Raw genomic sequence first — 19,433 nt, 5'->3', positions numbered from 1 at the left:
ATGGATTCCAATTTTCCGGAGATCACGTGCCGGAAGTGGGTAATAAAATCGAGAGCTCTCGGAATTCGAATCTAGGGCACGGATTTCTATATTACCTTTGGTTTCACGTACCGCGTACTTCGCCACCCTAACGATTCAAACCGTTCGGATTAAAATGGTGGTATGGTACAGCAATCCATAGCTAATCATGACACCTCGATATTTCAACATTGGCAGCAATGCGAAAAATCTTCTCAATATACTAATTATCCCTGAGTTGAAATAAATTTATCAAAAGGGACGGTAGTCCCTATGCAAGGTCCGGGTATAGAGTAGAGCACCTACCCGAGCACTTGCTATATTATCTCGAGTCAGAATGAATCAAAAGGGATGGTAGTCCCTATGGAAGGTCCGGGTATTGAGTAGAGCACCTACCCGAGCACTTGCTAAATTATCTCGAGTCAGAATGAATCAAAAGGGATGGTAGTCCCTATGCAAGGTCCGGGTTTTGAGTAGAGCACCTACCCGAGCACTTGCTATATTATCTCGAGTCAGAATGAAGCCGATTTTACCCCCTCGTATCTCAAAAACTATAGGTCGTATCAAAACAAGTGATGTATCGTTTGAAAGGTTACAGGCACGCGACAAACATATACGAATTCCATCGAACAGGGTTGAGGTGACGTTTCGTAGTAATGGGGCAAAGTAAGGCTTAATTTTTCATCTTCTTCTTCTTCCATCTTCTCCTCGCAGACCGCTCTACACCAAAAAACTACAGAACCGATTTAAATGAAATTTGGTATACAGTTTCAAATTAAGCTCCCATTGTGTCCTTCCAAAGGAGAATTTCATATCTGGTATAGTTCTTGAGCTACGGCGACAAATGTACAGTTTAGCGAGTCGGTAACGAAACCATGGAGTAATAAACACATAAGAAGTACTAAACCGGAGCGACCAGCGATTTAAAAAAATTAATGCAAAAGGCTTTAGGGTTGATTCTAGGTGAAAACGTGGCGCTGTGTTCGAAAAAAATAGTCTTAAAGGTTAAAATGCCCGCTATAACGGATATACTTGAAAATTATGTATGCAACATATTTATAGGTGGATTGTAGGAAAAAAGGGGCGCTGAGTTCCGCTGAGTTCGACAACAATAGTCTTGCGAGTGTCAGGGTGGGGGTTGTCCGCCATAGGGCTTGTCGATAAATAAGTCCAGTTTATGACGTTTATGGGAATATAATTACAGAAATAGATTAAACATTCGAATGCTACTGATTTATAGGTTGTTTCTTAGTGAAAGAGGTGCAGTGAGTTCGAAGTGTCTCGCCAGTGTCAGGGTGGGCAGTGTGCCGCCAGAGGGCGGTAAACCATGCCAATGAGTAATAAACACAGTACAAAACGTGTAAAGTTTAATAACAATCGTACAAGCCTATTTATTAACATTGAAAAATTAATGAAAGAGCATAATGACGTCACGTTTTCAAAAAATTAAAGTAAACAATATCTAAACGTACACAATGTTGGCGAAAGAGCTAGGCAGTTCTCAATATTCCAAATAGGTAAAAGTTCACTCTCCAATTTTGTTTATAAACATTATTTCCGCTTTGTTACAATTAAAGGTATTATAATAACTTCACTTCTATTGTTATAAGCAAAAAGGCGTAAAATACACCCAAAAACCATTCGGTTAAAAATTGCAAGGTCCTTTAAACAAAAACGTCACGTCCTATATTACTCTAGGCTATAAAAGTAGTGAAATCAATTAACGGGCAAGATCTGTAATTATATTCCCATAAACTGGACTTATTTATCGACAAGTGATGTGCTCTGAAGTAATATGCTAGACCTTGCGCGTCCTAAGTGTTTTACTGAGTTAAAATCCTTTGTACAACCATAAAACATTTCAAAGAGAATGGCTAATATTAGAATCGCAGTGTATCAAATATATTGTTTAGATCGAAATATATTATCTTCTTTGTTTAAATTTACTTTTTTACCTTAAAACCATAATTAAATAAAGCAGACAAGTTGTTGACTGCAGTAATTACGTCACTGCAGTCAACAACTTGTCTGCTTTCAGTAATTTGCCAGTTTCAGTTGTCGCACCGCCACCTATCGATAATGTACAGAAATGTTCGAATACCACTAGTACGGCAGTTTCAGTAATTTTATCGAGTGCTTTTATTTTGCGAGAATGAAAGAAAACTGTAAAGTCGGGAGGTTGAAAATTTCAACCTCCCGACTTTACAGTTTTCTTTCATTCTCGCAAAATAAAAGCACTCGATAAAATTACTGTTAGATAATTTACCAAGTTAATTAAAGAAAAAGGTCAATATAAGATAAAACGTTTTCTTAAGAATGTATAAAGAGTGAACAAATCATAAAATTTACAACATAACGGACGAATGGCAAGCATAAATATCAAGAATTAGTTCCTAAAAACGATGTAGATGGCAGCATTACCTAATCACGGGACCATTTCAACTTGAAATGGTCCCGTGATTAGGTAATGCTGCCATCTACATCGTTTTTAGGAACTAATTCTTGATATTTATGCTTGCCATTCGTCCGTTATGTTGTAAATTTTATGATTTGTTCACTCTTTATACATTCTTAAGAAAACGTTTTATCTTATATTGACCTTTTTCTTTAATTAACTTGGTAAATTATCTAACTGATATTATATCATTAGAATCGTTACAGCTAAGCTAAGAAATGGTTGTACAAAGGATTTTAACTCAGTAAAACACTTAGGACGCGCAAGGTCTAGCATATTACTTCAGAGCACATCACTTGTCGATAAATAAGTCCCGTTTATGACGTTTATGGGAATATAATTACAGATCTTGCCCGTTATTTGATTTCACTACTTTTATGGCCTAGAGTAATATAGGACGTGACGTTTTTGTTTAAAGGACCTTGCAATTTTTAACCGAATGGGTTTTGGGTGGATTATTGTTATGTGACAATTAATCGATGGGAAAATGCCAAAATCCTAGCTACCCCAATACCAATTTTTGCAATCGGATTTCAAAATTTTCTCTAGAGATCTAGGTGCGTGTCTTTAATCAAGAATGTATTTATTAATGTTATTGAGTTGGGAATATAATAATTAGCTCAAATTTATTCTTTGCGGGACACAGAATTCTGCTAAAATATGAAAAAAATGTTGTAAGTCGGAAAATTACCGAGGCCATTTTCCCGGAAAATTTCCAGTATTTTCCCGAAAAAAGAAAAAAAAAAGGTTTTCAATCCATGATTAGCCTAATATTTTTCGCAAATTTAAATTTCGCGGCATTTTTGCCTCATGTTTTCGAATTTAAAATAAAAACTAAACCTCCAGACTAGGGTACGTTCAGTAACGTCAATCTGGAAAAATCGGTTGTTACTTGATGTTTGCTTGAAGAGCGCTTATCGTCATAGTGACGTAGGAAGTTACTGAACGGTGTTTTTTCAAGTCAGTGCTGTTTGACGTCAAGAGAGAGATGGTTTTTTTTTGATGAGTAACAAAATGTTGGCATCGATTACTCAGCGATGTTCTTGATGAGCGTTACTGAACGTACCCCTAGTCTAAAAAAACTCTTATAAATTAATAAATATCTAAAGCTAGGATTTTCTAATTTTTCAAACGCCATTCTTCATTTAACGTTTTTAAGGGCGAGGTAAAATAATCTCCCCACTTGATATAGCGGATTTCCATGTGTAGCTTAACGGCAATAGTGAGGGTAGGGAGCTGTTGGCTCCCGTGGCATAGAAGGGCTTACCACCACCCTCATACGTAATTTCAGCCAGCCACCTCAATTTATTGCATTAAAATTCGCTTGATGACTTGGGTAGCAGATTTTTATAAAAGACTAGCTGGGGTACCCAATATATAACTAGAGGTACAATTACGGCTCAGAAATCGGGGTTTCGCGGGACAAATTCTTCACAGACTGTAAACTTTATCATTCGGTGGTGGCGCCTTCTATATTTTCCCAAAAACTATATTTTTGCAAATATCGTCTTCTTATATACTTTTTTTGCACGTGTTAGTGGTAATTTGTATTTAGATATTTATATTACTGGGAAGAAGCTCAAAATATTGTTTAATATTCTGATTATATTAAAAAGTAAATATTTTATTATTCTAACATAACTCCAAACTGTTCGAATGAAAATAACTTTTGGCCTTTGAACAATATCAATTTAGTATTATCCTAATGGATTCCCTTTTCACTTTCTCATTAATATGCTTCGCTATTTTACCGAGTCTTAAGATGGTGTAAAAGTTAATTACTTTAGGGACGGGGAAATTTAAATGATATAGTTCTAACCAACCTCTTAGTCAAACATGTGATCATTCGAATCTGGGAGAAGTGTTTCATCATGGTCAAATCATTGAGTTGGGAATATTAATCTAGAGGTCCAATCAAAACGTCGGATTTCAGTATTTCGCGAAACACGTTTTTAAAAAATAAGAATACTGCCGTCTGCTCCCAAATGACGAGAAAAACTTTATCATTATACCAGTGGCGCCGTCTATCTCTCAATCTTTCGTTCAAATAAGACGCGTTTTCCGGCCAAAATATCTTTTTTTCAAAAATAATGGATGGCGCCACGGGTCATATGATAACGTTTTCTCGTCATTTTGGAGGAGACGACACACTCGTAATTTTCAAAAACTTGTTTCGCGGGGAGCAGATTTGATTGGATCTCTAGATTAATATTCCCAACTCAATGGGTCAAATATGATCATGGTTGAGGCACCTTCGAACCAGCAACTCTTTTTTTAAGGTCAGGCGTTTATTTGAGGCCCCTTGATTTTACAGATTAATGCTTCTTATGCATTTTTTCTTTATTTGATGAATTTTAACAACTCTATCAGATGGATAAATTAACCCTGTATGATTCTTCAGCTAAAGCAACATTACCAATGACCAAAGTATGTCCTTAAATATCAGCTTATTTTGGAAATTTTCTATTTAATCTTATTTTAATTTTTTCCCCAGGTTGTGTAATTTGGTTTATATTTCAATTGTATTTATGGATTCCTTTGCCCCATGCTTTACTATTTTTCAAAATTTACTTTGCATTTTTTGTTGCAATTTTCATGTATCAACATTATTTTTCTTTCAGTTTGATCTCATTTATGAATGTATTATTATTTTGTATCTTTTTGGTATGTTTGTACACAAGCCGGGAACGTCTTCACATTAAATAAATAAAATTTAAAAGTTAGCACTGCATTTTACCTGATAAGAAGACTGATCAAAATGAGCCCCGCAAATCGCGTCTTTCTGTTGTGGACAGGGGGGCACAACAAGTTGTCTTATAGCCTCAAGCCATTTCATTACTAAAGTCGGTTCTTTATTTGGGAATCTAAATATTAAATCATTGCTTCAGATAAATCCCTTCTATTCCTTATTATACACTTACTTTTGCATTGAACATTTTTGTTTCTCCCGGTTTATTAAACAATTACAATAGCCTATTAAAAATAATATTTTTACATAAATTTACTTTGTCTAATAAATCACTGTAACTTCGAGAAGCACTTATTTTGCTAAGCCTAATTCTCCGTTCAAAATTTTGCGTCACTTTCACGTGATACAATGTCATCCGAAAGTAAAATCCACGTAACTAAATACACAAATCAGAATGATATACGAGGATTTTAATGATTCCCACCGCTAGAGATAGATGGCAACATCGTCGATTGATAACGTTTCAGATTTGAAACAAAATTTTTGTCCCGCGACTATCAGATAAAATTGTACCTCTATTTATTCCCAACTCAATGGGGTAACGGTATTTCCCGGAGAAATATGGCTATTTGTATAACCAAGGAAAAAGCGCCAGTGACGAAACTTCAAACTTCGGTATTTCCCGGTGAAATATAGCTATTTGTATAACCAAGGAAAAAGCGCCAGTGACTAAACTTCAAACTCCGGTAATTCCAAGGGAAATATAGCTATTTGTATAACCAAGAAAAAAACGCTAGTGATGAAACTTCAAAATCTTATGCAAAGGCCTCTCTTTCTTGTAAGAAATGTGATTTTAGTAGAGACCCGACTGCCGGATTCCGTGGTGGGCCACTGCACAAACCTTGTCCTTGCCGAACTAGCTGATTTTTACCACAGTTGCTGCCGAGGACTAGTGTGACCTGACCCCTTGATAGTTGTGGCGTCCTAAAATAGGCGCTCCACCGAGATAACCACGAGAGGCTGGGCGCCCAGATAATGATCCAGGATAATCCGGAAACGTTTCCAGTCAATGCGCCGGATCAGTCGGACCAGGAGGCGGAGAAGGCTCAGCGTTTCCCAAAAGGACCAGGAGATGGTCACTATTACCTCTATTGGGAACAACCCAAGGGAGAAGGAGTGCCAATTACTTACTAGCAAAAGCGAGATCTAGCATACCCTCTGGATGACGAGTGCTGTAGCCTGTATTGAACAGTTCATCCCGTTCTTCCAGCCACTCGTAAATGCGCCGACCAGCCACTGCTGGTGAGCGTTAAAATCTCCAAGAATGACAACCGCCTTTTCCTTTTGGGGTCGTTAATGTTGAAAAGTTCAACTTTTATACAACCGATTCCTCGTGAAAAACAAAGTGAAGAATTATAGTAACTGAAGAGGAGATAACCTTACGACCCGACTAAAATGCAAAACTTTTTTAAAGACTATGTTAGTGTAGGGAGCTGTTGGCTCGCGTGGCTTGAAAGGCTTGCCTCCACCCTCCGACGCATTGTAAAGCTGCCACCTGTTTAAGGCATTAAAAGTCGCTAGATGACTTAGGCGGTGCCAAGGCTTAGCTGATTATTATTATTATTATTATTATAGTAGTCGCTAAAGTCATCTTTAGAGTCTTAATTTTACAGTGTATGATGAAATTCTGTTGTTCGTGATTTTTAACATAGCAAGTTGTATTAGCATATTTTCCCGTAAAGGAGGTACATTTTAAGCCTAGTCATGGTTATTACAGTGGCGTAGCCAGGGGGGGGTACAAATATTTTTATTTTTACTTCTTTTCAATGGTGTGTCCCCCCCCCCCGAAACAAAATCCTGGCTACGCTACTGGGTTATTATATTATTAGCTTACCTGATTATCTCTTTTGTAACCATACAAATACCTGAAATTAGGTATCACTACACTTCTTTCGCGAAGAACATTACGATTACTTCAAAATATTAAGTACGATAACAAATTGAGGTTTTTAAATCCATCATATTAAAAGCCTTTTTTGGGCGGGAAGATCGCCTATTTGTTACCATAACGACACATTCTTTTCACGTCAAACCTCGACCAAATGAATTTGAAATGTCGTTTTACGTCTTACACTTGACGTAGTTAAGCCCCGCCTTTTTCTCTATAGTTTAATGGTGGAACTAAATACTTTTTTGAGAAGCTGAAGAATAACCTACATCCCAAATTTGTTACAAGGTAACATTTGGCACCTTTGTGGGTCTTGACTTTTGACAGTTTAAACTTTGCTTTTATCTAGGCAAGGGGTTCAGATACGAGAGAGCCTAAGGTCGGAATTCAATTGAAATATTTGCAACGATAACATTTCGACTTAAATGAAATATTTATAGTTAAAAGCCAAGTAAATGAAAGAACTGTTTCAAATATATCCAAGATTTATTAAAGAAAAAAAACTAATCAATTATATAAACGCGTATCTATGTAAATATTGAATACAAAATATAAGATTAAGCACATGTATTTGAAAATACGAAATAGGTTGGCAATTCCAATATTTGGGTTTAATAGAAAATGTCGGAGCTGCAGTCACCATGCCTGAAGCGCATTTCGTGGGCCAATGCCGGGCCGGTTGGTTCCTGTCCGAAATCCACCAAGAAATCTTGGTCGAGGGTCATTCCGCCCTTCTTGGTGTCCACTTTGACCAGCAGCATCATCGAACCGCCTCTGAAGACAAGGACATCGATACAGTTCATTTAATTAAGGATACATCATAGTTTTAAATATGACAGATGTACCTAGTTGTTTCAGGGTAAAATTGTTTGTCCCAGGCGGAATGCAAGGACGTGGTGACGTACAACCTTTTGCCATCGAGACTTAGTTGAATCATCTGCGGTCCACCTCGGATTGGTTTCTTCCGAATGCACTTCAGCTCTGGTTGAGTCTTTACCTATAAAGTAATGTCAAAAGTTAACAGTATAACAATGGTTTTAACGCAAAATGTTTTAACAATAGTCCGTTAAGAAAAAGACGAGTAAATCATAGCATGGTGGAGGACTGACGACTAGCCGGTAATCGAATTGTGAAGGAACTGATCAACCAAGGCCCAATGAACTTTGAAAAGTAAAAATTTATGCTTAATTTTGCCAAATTATGATTAATTATTATATCGGAACATAAATTAGCTATTATTAACACTCTTCGCACGTATTTATCGCCGTCAAAACTGAGTTAGCGATCATTTTGCTAAAGGAAATAGCAAAAGTAACAGAGTTTTCAGTTAAAAACATTCGATTCCGCAATCTCTCCGTGACAAACCTATCTTAAAGCTTCGTGTCCTTCTTATGGAAACAAAATTATCAAGTTCTAATTCTAAGAATTTAGAAAACGTACATCTTCCGGATCCGTGAGAACAACGGCTCCACCTTTACAACACGACCCTCCTAAGAAAATCTGAAATAAATTACGTTATTAGAATTTGTTCTCACGCTTTTCAGATCAGCGGATACATACTTGCCCCACCAGTTCGGGATTGTCCGAGTCGGTGATGTCATACTGCCTGATGTCTCCTTGCAGCCAGTTCGAGAAGTAAAGAAACTTGTCGTCCATTGAGATTAGAATGTCCGTTATGAGTCCTGTAAACCAAACAAAGACGTGGTCTTTGAGGTATTTCCGAAATAGTCAGTAATTACCAGGCATTTCAGGCAACATCCAGTACTTGCACGGCTTGCTCTGGACGCTGATGACTTTCTTAGCCTCCCACTTCTTAGTCTTAAGGGTTGAGATGGATTGTTATTGTAACAAATTAATGATTATTCTGAATTAACCTTACTTCGTGATTCAGGAAATATTTGAATACGTTGGAAGACAAGGCGCATCCAACGTATCCGTAGTCCTTGTCGGGGTTGTGCAGAAAACGCACTTCGAGGGGCATGATGCCCTCTGCTCCCAAGTCAATGGTCTGCTTGAGCGTTCTCTTCTCAAAATCCCAAATGTAAAGGACGGTGCCGTAGCGTGCTAGCCAAAGAACCGCGTTTTTAGAATAGAGTTCCTATAACCATAGCTGAAGTATTGGTACTTACAGATCTCGTCCGGATTGAATCCTTTTCGCCAACAATTGGGTGGGCCCCACGTAGAACTGATCAGGACGTTGAAACGAGGCTGGTACCAGAAATCATAACCCCATTTAGCGTCGTCACTCTTTCCCCAACGACCTTTGATGTTGAAAGTGTCGCCGTCCAGCAAGATGAATGAGCCCTTGGCGCTGCCGTTCGCGTCCCCCATGGTACTGATCATTATCTCGCCGGTTGCCAGACAGTGAGAGGTGTGAGGCGCGCTGACGTTGAAGGAATGCAATTTCTCGCCTTCGATTACCTGCAAGCCATACACTTAGCTGGTTAGAAATGTACCACAGTGCGGGAACCCTCGAGAGATCGTACCTTCCAGAGAGAAGGTGCTCTGGGATCGGATCCCATGTTGGCGATGTAGATTCTGTCGCTGTTCAAGCAAGGCATGATGAGGCGATCCCGGCATTTCTTTTTATCCGGACAGCTACTGCACACGTTCCATCCGGTGTGATGCAGTTCGTCGCCCACATTTGGCATCACGAGACGGTGAATCACCTGTCCGGGTTAAACATGTTAGTACAGGTTTGGACTAATTAATGAATTTCGTAAAAAAATGTTTCGGTGCCATTGAATTTCCCTATCAAGTACACCAACGCTTTTCGGAAACAATACATAGGCATAACAGCGACTGAGCACGTGCTAAGGTGTCACAAGGAGCGACTTTTTTTAGAAAAGGATATCTTCTTTTGACATAGTCGCGCATGCTTAGGTATTGTTGCAAGTTTTCTACCAGTAGAGGGACGTTGTAAGCGTTTTTACTTTTTATAGCAATCGAGACCTCAGTGTTAATTACGTATCACTAGAGTTATTTTCCGCCGGTCCGCTTGTTAAATCTTCAACGAGAGTAATTGTTAAAATGGTCAACCGCGCATTTTGGGTGGCCAACTATAAGTCATTACGCTTCCCAACTTATTCGGCTGCGAATTACGTCATTCTATCCTGGGGTATGATTTATTGTTAGGCCTAGGCTTAATATTTACGCAATATTAATTGAACGTCACTCGACTTATAGCTAGTTATTTGTACTAAACGACAGGCAACTGGATGTAGGGCTTATGGTTCTAGTAACAGCAGGGTTGCTTACTTGACTGTAAGTGGGCGACAGTGGATCCACGTCGACGGTGGACAGGTAGTCGCCGCCAGCCGCGCATTCCGGATATGGGCGAATGCAAGTGACGTACAAGAGCGTTTCTCTGGGGGATTTGATGGCTTCCAACGGGCTGGAGTAGCCGCACTTCCTCGATTCTACTTCCGTTCCCATTGCTAGCGACGGTCTCTTCACAATTTCTCTTACGGATTTGGATACGTTGATGCACTTCTAAATATTGACGAACAATACAATCGATACAGCGATTAGTTACCATTTTATACTTTTCGCGGCGTAATAAAAAATAATTTGAATGATTTGTTTATTATAAAAAAACCTGTCAACAGCCAACGGGGTTCACGTTTTTAAATAAACTAATCTATAACCAGAAAAATACCAGAATTTTAGTTTATCTGTTAAACTTGCCCACTTGACAATTTAAAATAGAATCTCTGTACATTTTCGTTCTTATTGGTCCATACATTAGTTCAAGGTCCACAATTGTGCTTTATACACCTATATTAAAAGGTGGGTAAAAAGGACGACCCACCCAGCAAAATTTAAATTTATAGGAAAGACCAATAAGAAACGGATATTTGGATTGACGTCACCTGAAACCGAAAACACGGAAAAAAGACAGGAAATTAGTCTCCATATACATTCAAATTTCACAAGGTGGGTCAACATTTAACCGTAAAAGCGCGAAATTTGAAGCCGCTCATTGGGACAAGTTGAAATTTAACAAAAGATTTCTCGACGCCATTGTGTTTTACTTCATCTAAATTCAAAAATAAGTATTAAGACTGAAAATGTTGGAAGTAGCAAAAACGAGGGGCTAACCACTCTTAGAAAGTCTGTACACCGGATTACACTTAGATTACCACTGCCAAAGGCAGGGACTTCAAAGATTACGCGTAATCCCATTAGTACAGTCAAAGGTACGGCTCTGTACACCGATTACGCGGAGTGATCATCCCCTCGAGCAAAAAAGAAGAAAAATACTAAAAACACTGATATTTAGTTGACCTTTGCACATGCTTTGGTCTTTTTACCCACACCATGGACACTGTATCTCTAACCGGACGGGAAAAGCAGCCTAAAAGAGGTACCCCCTCACTGTCCTACTTCGTATTAGCTGAAATAGTCAGCCGTACTCGATTCGCAGGGCCGTCAAGGTCATTCGAAAGAATGTAAACCCCCATTTCAAACGGAACGTTTTGTCGAGCACGTGACGAATTATATGGCCTTGACAGCCCGAAACTTTCAAAATTCTTGAACCCCCCCCCCCCCTTTACAGAGAGACGGTGGCGGCGGCAGGTGATTTTGTATCGTGGAAGATACAGCTTTTCCCGTCCGGTTAGAGATACAGTGTCCATGCCCACACTCCCTGTTCGGGATTTTTGTGCAATCGTTTCACCAAAGATAATTTAGACCTCGTACCTTAGATTCGAAATAACTGCGCGTAGTCAATAGCGTTTACCCACTTCCTGCCGGAACTCCCATCAAAATGGGCTCCATGGTTACCATGGTAAGCAACTATAGATAAGACGACGCGACGGCCAGCTTCGATGACCACTGTTCGCGCAACAGCGCGTCATCAAAGTTGGCCGTTATAGGACTATGGCAGCTAGGAGCAACAAACACAGCACCCCACACAAGGAGAACGCAACCCGTCAAAAGTCGCGGATTTTCTTGCGTACAATTTTTATTGCTTAGACGGACGGGGAAATATAGGAAATTGTCTCCCCCCCCCCCCCCCGCCCGTAAAACATTCAGTGCAAAGGCTCGTCCAATGAAATTTATACACAACACCGCGTTAGCATGTTTAAAGGCTAGCTGCGTTCTCCTTGTATTTGTTGCTCCTAGATGGCAGCAACCGTTGGAGGCCGGAAGTGTGTAAACGCTTCGTTACAAAACCGTCAATCAGAATGCTCTCAGAATTCGAATCTAGGGTACGGAGTTCTATATTACCTTTGGTTTCACGTTTACAACTAACTCTCCTTGCGTTTAGGTCGTTTTCGGTGATATATTCCAACAGAGGCCGAAAATACACTTTCTCGTCCCTGTATATACTGTCCTTGGTGTAGGGAGCTGTTGGGAGCTGTTGGCTCGCGTGCGCGCGGCATGAAGGACTTACCACCACCCTCTTCCGCAATTTAAGCCGGCCACCTCAATTTATTGCATTAAAAGTCGCTCGATGACTTGGGTAACTGATTTTTTATAAAATATTATTATAGTTGGTCATTCTCCCGGTAGAAGCGCTGGTGGGCGATGCAATTTTAAGAATGGGGTTTTTATTTATAATCCCTTAATTTACTGGTCCAAGCTGAACTTTGTCGGTAGGGTATTCTACTAGTCCGGTAAACTAATACCGTTGGAATTTCTGGCTATTTAATTTAATTTAATTTTTCACTCGAAGATCGATTTGGTCCGAGTTTCGCGTCTTTTTGTTTGCTAGAAGTCCTATCGGTACGAGCTATTTGTAAGTTTTTAAATTTGCTTAGGGTTTAGCTTTATTATCTCTTTTCATAATGGACTAATCTACTTATTCGCTAATTTTATCATCCTTTACAATGCAGTCCATAGGTGGTTCATTTTAACTTAACATTTTAAACTAAAGGAAAGTCTTACCTGGTACCACTACCAAAGATTTGATGACCTTTACATTTTGTTAATTTTACAGTGATTTTTAGCGCAACTGTGACGGTTCTTCATACGTTCGGTGCTCGTGCGGCCGTAGCTTTGGAATCATATAAAAAACTTAAACAAGCTGCCATACTAATGCCAATAGATGTCTCTACCGTCTAATGATAAATATGACTGCCAATTAAGAATTTGTTAAGCGAAACCCTGATTTCTGAACTCCGATATATGTAAATCTAGTTATTCTATTCCCCAGTAAGTGTTCCCTTTTAACCAGGTAGCTTTTTATGACATTTTTAGACTTAGCAAAAACTCGACGTTCTGTTTACAGGATAAAAGTTTCCATTATTACAACAAGCACTTTATAAGTATTTTCTGGCAGCTAGGAGCAGCAAACACAAGGAGAACGCAGCTAGCCTTTAAACACGCTAAGGCAGTGTTGTGTACCAATTTCATTGGACGAACCTTTACACTGAACGTTTTACGGAAAGGGGTAAGACAATTTCCGAATTTTCCCCTTCCGACGGCAGCAGGCGCTAAAGCGTCTAACCAATGAAAATTGTACACAAGGAAATACACGACTTTTGACGGGTTGCGTTATCCTTGTGTGGGGTGCTGGGTTTGTTGCTCCTAGCTGGCAGGTCCTGGCTCTCGGAAATATTATTTCTAGACGGTTTTCTTGAAAGTTGTTTCATTTAAGGGCCTATTGGCACCAATAATATTGCATAATCTAACCGTTACTTGAGTCTTATTTTCCCCCGAGTTTCTTGACTCAGCGACTCATAATTATAATGAGCTATAATTTATCTCTAATGCCTGAAGGCCAGGGTATTACTTATCTGTAATTATTTTTTTTGCCAGTTAATTACGTGAAAGGACAAGCTGATTTTAAAAGAGCCAATTTCGTTGTTATAGTGCGCTTATTACGTTAATGTACGTGGTAATTGATAATTGTTCAAAATTAACTTTAATATTCAAGCTGTACTTTACACGTCAACGGGACTGTGTGAACTGAAATGTCCGCGTCTTCTTGTTCACTTCTTCGCGTCTTCCAATATTTTATTACAAACCAGTTTCTTCAATCATTGGTACTCTATCAAATCGAGATTATCGTACGTTATATTTTCTCTTATCGCTCCAAGGTTACGCGTAATTGATGACCGTAGTTGGAAGATTCACAAATGTGCTCTTCCCTTAGAACGAATATTTTTATATGTCCTTAATTATACAACGAATACGAGGGCAGTTATACCACAAAGGCAATAAGTACATGTAGAAGAATTAGCAATAAGATCTTTTGTCTTACCTCAAAATCTCGCTCTCCTAGCACCACAGAGATCTTATAAATAAATAAAAGAGATGCGGAAGGTCATAAATTTCCCAACCGTTGCCTACCAGCGCCAATGTCTTATTGCGGAGAATAGGGAAAATACATTTTCTAACGAATTTTGTAGTTTGAATTTGTTTGCATTGTTTTTGGTTTATTTTTTATAGTAAAACTTCAAATTAATTTATTGGAAGTTTTAGAAGCAGGTGCACTATATTGACAAAATCGTACGTACAGTCTTTAAATAGTGTTTTTGAAATTATTATTTTGTTACCGTCGAAATCTCGGATATTAAAGTGAAATATTGTTATAAATTTAAATACCTCAGAAAATAATAATAAAACGTAACTCTCATCGGATAAAAACCTATTTTTAAGAAAATGTTCGGAAACTCGAAATGCGTAAATAAGAATCCGGGACTCAACCAATGAGGTAGAATATTAACTAGATATACAAACAAATCTGGGATTCGTGGGACACGTTTTATTTGAGTAGAAGAAATAGGCTTAAGTTTATAGTTTATCCAATGATCCAATCGTGTTGGTGTTATCTGTTTCTATAAGCAGACACTTTTGCAAAATATGTTAAGGTTAAGTTTTCCAATAACATGATAGATGGTGTTAACACGATTTGATTGAGTTCATTTACTAGGCGGATTTGGATCTCTACTTATTCTACCTCATTGGACTCAACCACGGCCAACTTTGATCTCTCGCGCTACAGCGGCCATCTTCCTAGATTCGTTGACGTTTCTGTGTTAACCTATGAGCAAAAGATGTGTATGACGTGAGCGCCCCTAGCGATTATTATTTTTAGAATAGGTTTTACATTGAAGCCAATATAAAAACCGAGCGTGGCGCTGAACTCCTACACGTTATAGTTTATAGGGGGAAAATCCTTGCTCGCGGAATTTCAACGAATGTGTTGGCCGCTGTAGCGCGAACAGCGCATGATCAAAGTTGGCCGTGATTCAACACATCTTAGGCTCTTAGCTCTCTGGAAAATTAACACTGACAAGTGTCGTCGTCAAGCTCGTGCCACTTAATATTCAGGATGTTGCCGATTTGCCTGCGTTAGTTCTGGATCACCTTTCACCAAAGATACTGTATCTGTAAAAAATGTGCTATGTTTATGATGCAACCTACTACTTTTATTATTATTTTATTTTATTATTTTTAAAACTCTGTAAAGTTAAGAATTGTTTTGTGTTTTTTTGTTTTTTTTTCTCCGACTGACAGTGCTCCCATTTTGGGTGTACTTGAACAAGTCAAAAATAAAACCTTGAACCTTGCAGCTACCCAGGAGCAGGCTTGGAAATAAGTGGTGGTCACTGGGTCAAAGACCAGTTTATTAATTGCTCAGACCAGTTTTTTTATTCAAAAGCTAGGGGTTCACTGGTCCAGGGTCCAGTTTATTAATTCAAAATTATCTACAGTATTATTAACCAACTGGTCTACGTGACCACTTAAATAATTCAAGAGTTGGGAGTCACTGGCCAAAGAGACCAGTTTAGAATTAAACCTTATTTCCAAGCCTGCCCAGGAGGGTGGATAGTCTGGCAATTCTGCTTAAGAAATTTAGCTTTCAATCGGCTGCTGCGCGGTCTGAAGCTTTTTAGCCCAAAGAACTTAATACCTTCTATCACCATTTTGTTATCGTCATATTTCCATATCATTATATTCTACGCAAGTTATAAAGTTTAACCATATCCACTAAATCGTAATTTCCTGTACCTAAATCAATTAGTTATGGAAAAACGTAGGTATTTAAATTGAAAATAACCGTTGCCACCATTAAAGTATTGTTACGTTTAAAGTAATTTTAGTTTTAATGTTTTTTAGACGAAGAAGAAGAAAATGAAGATAGTGACGATGAAGAAGTGTGTACACCCAAATGTACTTTTCCAGTAGCTATGTGGGAACTTGGTCATTGTGACCCTAAACGGTGTACAGGAAGAAAGCTAGCAAAGTTTGGGCTGATAAAAAACTTGCGTATAGGGCAGAAATTTAATGGTGTTGTATTAACACCAAATGCCACAGTTTGTTTATCTCCAAACGATAGGTAAATAGTATTTCTTGGCTGTTTGATTAACCATTTTATAGCGTAATTTCTTACAAGGAGTGTTGTTGAAGCTCAAGGTGTCGCAGTTGTTGATTGTTCGTGGGCTAAATTGGAAGATACGCCATTTAATAAACTTAAAGGAAAAGAACCTAGGCTTCTGCCATATCTAGTGGCAGCTAATCCTGTAAATTACGGAAAACCTTGTCAGTTATCTTGCGTTGAAGCAATTGCTGCAACTTTCTACATCACAGGTTTGTCTGTATAATACTTAGACATTTATTTTAATGTTGGAATCTTTCAATGTATTTTATTTATCTTTTTACTTCCTTTGCAGGATTCAGCAACTATGCAGAGGATTATTTGCATAAATTCAAATGGGGCGAATCATTTCTCAATTTAAATAGAGAAGTTTTGGATTTGTACAGTTCCTGTAAATCATCCAGCGATGTTGTAGCCATTCAAAACAAGTACTTGGAAGATATCAAGGAAGAAGATAGAAAAGCAAAAGGTGTTATTATTTTCATTAGTTAAGTGTTTGATGAATTTTACAATTTTTATATTTTTGTGTTTTTTAGAATCTGCATGTGAAATGGATCTACCCCCTTCATATTCCGATGATGAGTATAATCATAGTAGTGAAGATGAAGAAAGTGGCGATGTTAAAAATTAATTGGTAAATACATAAAAATTTATAATATCTCAATTTTTTAAATTAAACAAGTTATTATACTAAATTTGTTGTTACATTTTTTTCAAAACAATTTGCGAATGTCAAAAGGTGGCATTATTGAAAGGGGTGGAAAGCTGCGCACTTCGACCCTAGGTCCATTGTGCGACAAAAGGTGGTGTTATTCTAGGTTATTCTAGATAATATTATTTGGGTGAGATGATAGTCGGGGTTGCCACAGATTGTACGTGGAAAGCCTGCAAAAGTCTGGAAACTTCATTTTGGTAAAATATAAGCTAAAAATTGCCTTATTTAACTTGAAAATAAGTCAGGGAAAATCTCTGGAAATGGTCAGGGAAAACTTAGGAAAGTCAGGGATTTTGAATCTGTAAAAAGTGTGGCAACCCTGATAGTGAATCAGTGAGTGCAAAATTAATGGTAGGCATATTTATGTAACACAACTTTTGGGGTGAGCCTGGCATGGGGAATTATTAAATTATTCTATAGGGAGCGTCCATAAATGACGTGAGGCGTTTAGGGGAGGGAGGGTCTCGAGCTTAAATTGAATATAACCTCTGGTATTTCTGTCGCCCTCCGAGGGTTCCAATATTGTCCGCTGCCTCCCATGGCTTTTCACACTTGCGGCGCTGATAATCGCTGATTGTGAAGGAAATACCGGAAATTGATGGGGTCTTCCATAAAGAACGCGTTGGAGGTTCTATTCCCTTTAAGCTCACCCAATCTCACGTGGAGGGGAGGGGGGGTTTCACGTAATTTTTGTTCCGCAAGAAACAGTGTAAAATTGTGATAAAACTGGGTGAAATTTTAGTAGTTCCTTAAAGGGAATATAACCTGCAAAGCAATCTTTATAGAAGACCCCCTCAATTTATCAAATTAGGCTGTACAGTGGCGCCAAATATTTCTAAAGCCAAAGGCTAGAGTGGCCAGATCTGCAAACGTTGGTGTTCCACACTAAATACGTGAGGTTATATTCCCTTTAATACTTAAAATTTAAGTATTTTATTGTTAGATTTTCTCACTGTGATTCTAGACTACGTTCTATCTAAAATACTAGTCTTGACTAGTCTTAAATATAAATAATTAAGCAAATTATGTTTTGTTTTAAATAAATCCAACGCAATCAAACACAGATTAACGTATTTACACTAAAAATACGCATTTTGAAAAATCTCACGTGATATTAGGGGGGGGGGGGGGAGGGGTGTATCCAAATCTCAAGAAATCTCACCAAGGGGGGAGGGATGGTCGAAAAATCTCCAAAATTGCCTCACGTAATTAATGGATGCTCCCATATCTGGGTTGCCACAGGCCAGGAAATTTGAAAATGGGCCTAGAAGATCAAAGAAAGGTCAGGGATTTTTTAAGAATTAGTAAAAAGTTAAGGAATTAAAATTGATATTGAAATTTTATTAAGTTAATTTTAGTAGAGTTCGGTGATATTAGTATTTAGTACCTTAAACCTTCTGGCCCTTTTTAAATGTTGTAATTCCAAAATTTCAATAAAATCTTTTTTAGAATCAACTGATAAAAGTGAAATCTAACAATTTATTTTTTTTTCCTTAAAAACATAATTCTCAGATTTTTGTGTAAAAACAGGTCAGGAAAAGGAAAATTTGGAACTACAAATCATGTGGCAACCATTTATTTTTACAAGACTCAATAGTATAAAAAAAAACAAAGCTGGAGGTATTCTACCTGTACCCTCCAATTATTTTAGGAAATTGGCCTGATGAAACTGTTATAAGAGCAAACCAAGTTGGTACAGTACCTTGAGAACATGGAAGAGTCAGGTAATTTGAAAATGGGTCTAAAATTTAGGAAAAAGTCAGGTAATTTTTAAGGGTAACGCAAGTGGCCATGCAGGGGGTAAATTATCTTATACAAAATAAAAAGTAGGGCAATTATTCAAAAGAAATAATATAACAAAGATAAATTTTCTGTCGGTGTGGGAAATTGTTAATGGTGACCACATTTTAATTCACATTTCTTATTATTTTCGCGACCGACCATCAGTGTTCAGCAATTTGGTATCTAGGTAAAAGATAAAAGATACTAGGTAAAAGATATTTGTACCTAAGGTTAAAGTATCTAGCATATCTGTTGATTGTTAGTTTAAAGATACTTTTATCTAGTTCCGCTATAATTATCTAAACGTGCTATACTGTTTATCTTCTCATACGTATTCAAGAGTTATATTCGCGTATCGGATATTTCCTCGAACACCTTTTAACTTAAAATATAGTACCCAGTAAAAAGTGATTTTATCTAAAGGTAAAAATATCTGTATCTAGATAATAGGTACAGTTTAGATATACAAAACGATTCCTATGTAATTTGAGTAGC

At 37.9% G+C, this 19,433-nt stretch overlaps 2 protein-coding genes and 1 long non-coding RNA gene across 6 annotated transcripts; 1 reads left to right on the top strand and 2 right to left on the bottom strand.

Annotated features, from left to right (window-relative positions):
* Positions 1 to 7,634: 7,634 nt before the first annotated feature.
* Positions 7,635 to 10,617, bottom strand: LOC149925528 (methanethiol oxidase-like). Its single transcript, XM_090160538.1, has 9 exons — positions 10,369 to 10,617; positions 9,597 to 9,779; positions 9,240 to 9,531; positions 8,990 to 9,174; positions 8,850 to 8,928; positions 8,671 to 8,792; positions 8,551 to 8,610; positions 7,956 to 8,107; positions 7,635 to 7,884 (listed from the first exon to the last, which is right to left on the bottom strand). Exons 1-9 carry the CDS (start codon positions 10,543 to 10,545, stop codon positions 7,722 to 7,724), a joined length of 1,413 nt encoding a protein of 470 aa, XP_090016664.1. The 5' UTR covers positions 10,546 to 10,617; the 3' UTR covers positions 7,635 to 7,721.
* A 3,703-nt stretch (positions 10,618 to 14,320) lies between these two features.
* On the bottom strand, positions 14,321 to 19,023 carry LOC149925526 (uncharacterized). The gene is made up of 3 exons (XR_016476904.1): positions 18,859 to 19,023; positions 15,357 to 15,450; positions 14,321 to 14,353 (listed from the first exon to the last, which is right to left on the bottom strand). It is a non-coding gene; the product is annotated as an uncharacterized LOC149925526 (long non-coding RNA).
* On the top strand, positions 14,523 to 19,014 carry LOC149925527 (18S rRNA aminocarboxypropyltransferase). 4 transcript variants are annotated; one of them, XM_090160318.1, is made up of 6 exons: positions 14,523 to 14,568; positions 16,183 to 16,402; positions 16,460 to 16,653; positions 16,737 to 16,910; positions 16,978 to 17,075; positions 17,181 to 17,351. In XM_090160318.1, exons 2-5 carry the CDS (start codon positions 16,254 to 16,256, stop codon positions 17,070 to 17,072), a joined length of 612 nt encoding a protein of 203 aa, XP_090016444.1. In that variant the 5' UTR covers positions 14,523 to 14,568; positions 16,183 to 16,253; the 3' UTR covers positions 17,073 to 17,075; positions 17,181 to 17,351. The 4 variants fall into 4 exon arrangements, with proteins under 4 accessions (XP_090016444.1, XP_090016442.1, XP_090016443.1 ...); XM_090160316.1 differs by lacking the exons at positions 14,523 to 14,568; positions 17,181 to 17,351 and adding exons at positions 15,996 to 16,099; positions 18,808 to 19,014; XM_090160317.1 differs by lacking the exon at positions 14,523 to 14,568 and adding an exon at positions 15,996 to 16,103.
* Positions 19,024 to 19,433: the final 410 nt, after the last annotated feature.

This window comes from Leiobunum rupestre, chromosome 10 (assembly GCF_980474605.1).
Source record: "Leiobunum rupestre chromosome 10, qqLeiRupe1.1.hap1, whole genome shotgun sequence".
In the NCBI taxonomy this organism is placed as follows: Eukaryota; Metazoa; Arthropoda; class Arachnida; order Opiliones; family Sclerosomatidae; genus Leiobunum; species Leiobunum rupestre.
The sequence above is the reverse complement of the archived record's forward strand: the minus strand, read 5'-3'. Positions and strand labels throughout refer to the sequence as shown.

Bases quoted from the DNA above. Each gene is read 5' to 3' on its own strand.
- LOC149925528 (XM_090160538.1), bottom strand. From the start codon at position 10,545: ATGGGAACGGAAGTAGAATCGAGGAAGTGCGGCTACTCCAGCCCGTTG. The intron at 8,929-8,989 runs GTAAGGTTAATT...TCAACCCTTAAG, and splicing joins AATATTTCCTGAATCACGAA to ACTAAGAAGTGGGAGGCTAA. The intron at 8,108-8,550 runs GTACGTTTTCTA...ATTACTTTATAG, and splicing joins TTCTCACGGATCCGGAAGAT to GTAAAGACTCAACCAGAGCT.
- LOC149925527 (XM_090160316.1), top strand. The intron at 16,403-16,459 runs GTAAATAGTATT...ATTTCTTACAAG, and splicing joins TGTTTATCTCCAAACGATAG to GAGTGTTGTTGAAGCTCAAG. The intron at 16,911-16,977 runs GTGTTATTATTT...TGTGTTTTTTAG, and splicing joins AGAAGATAGAAAAGCAAAAG to AATCTGCATGTGAAATGGAT.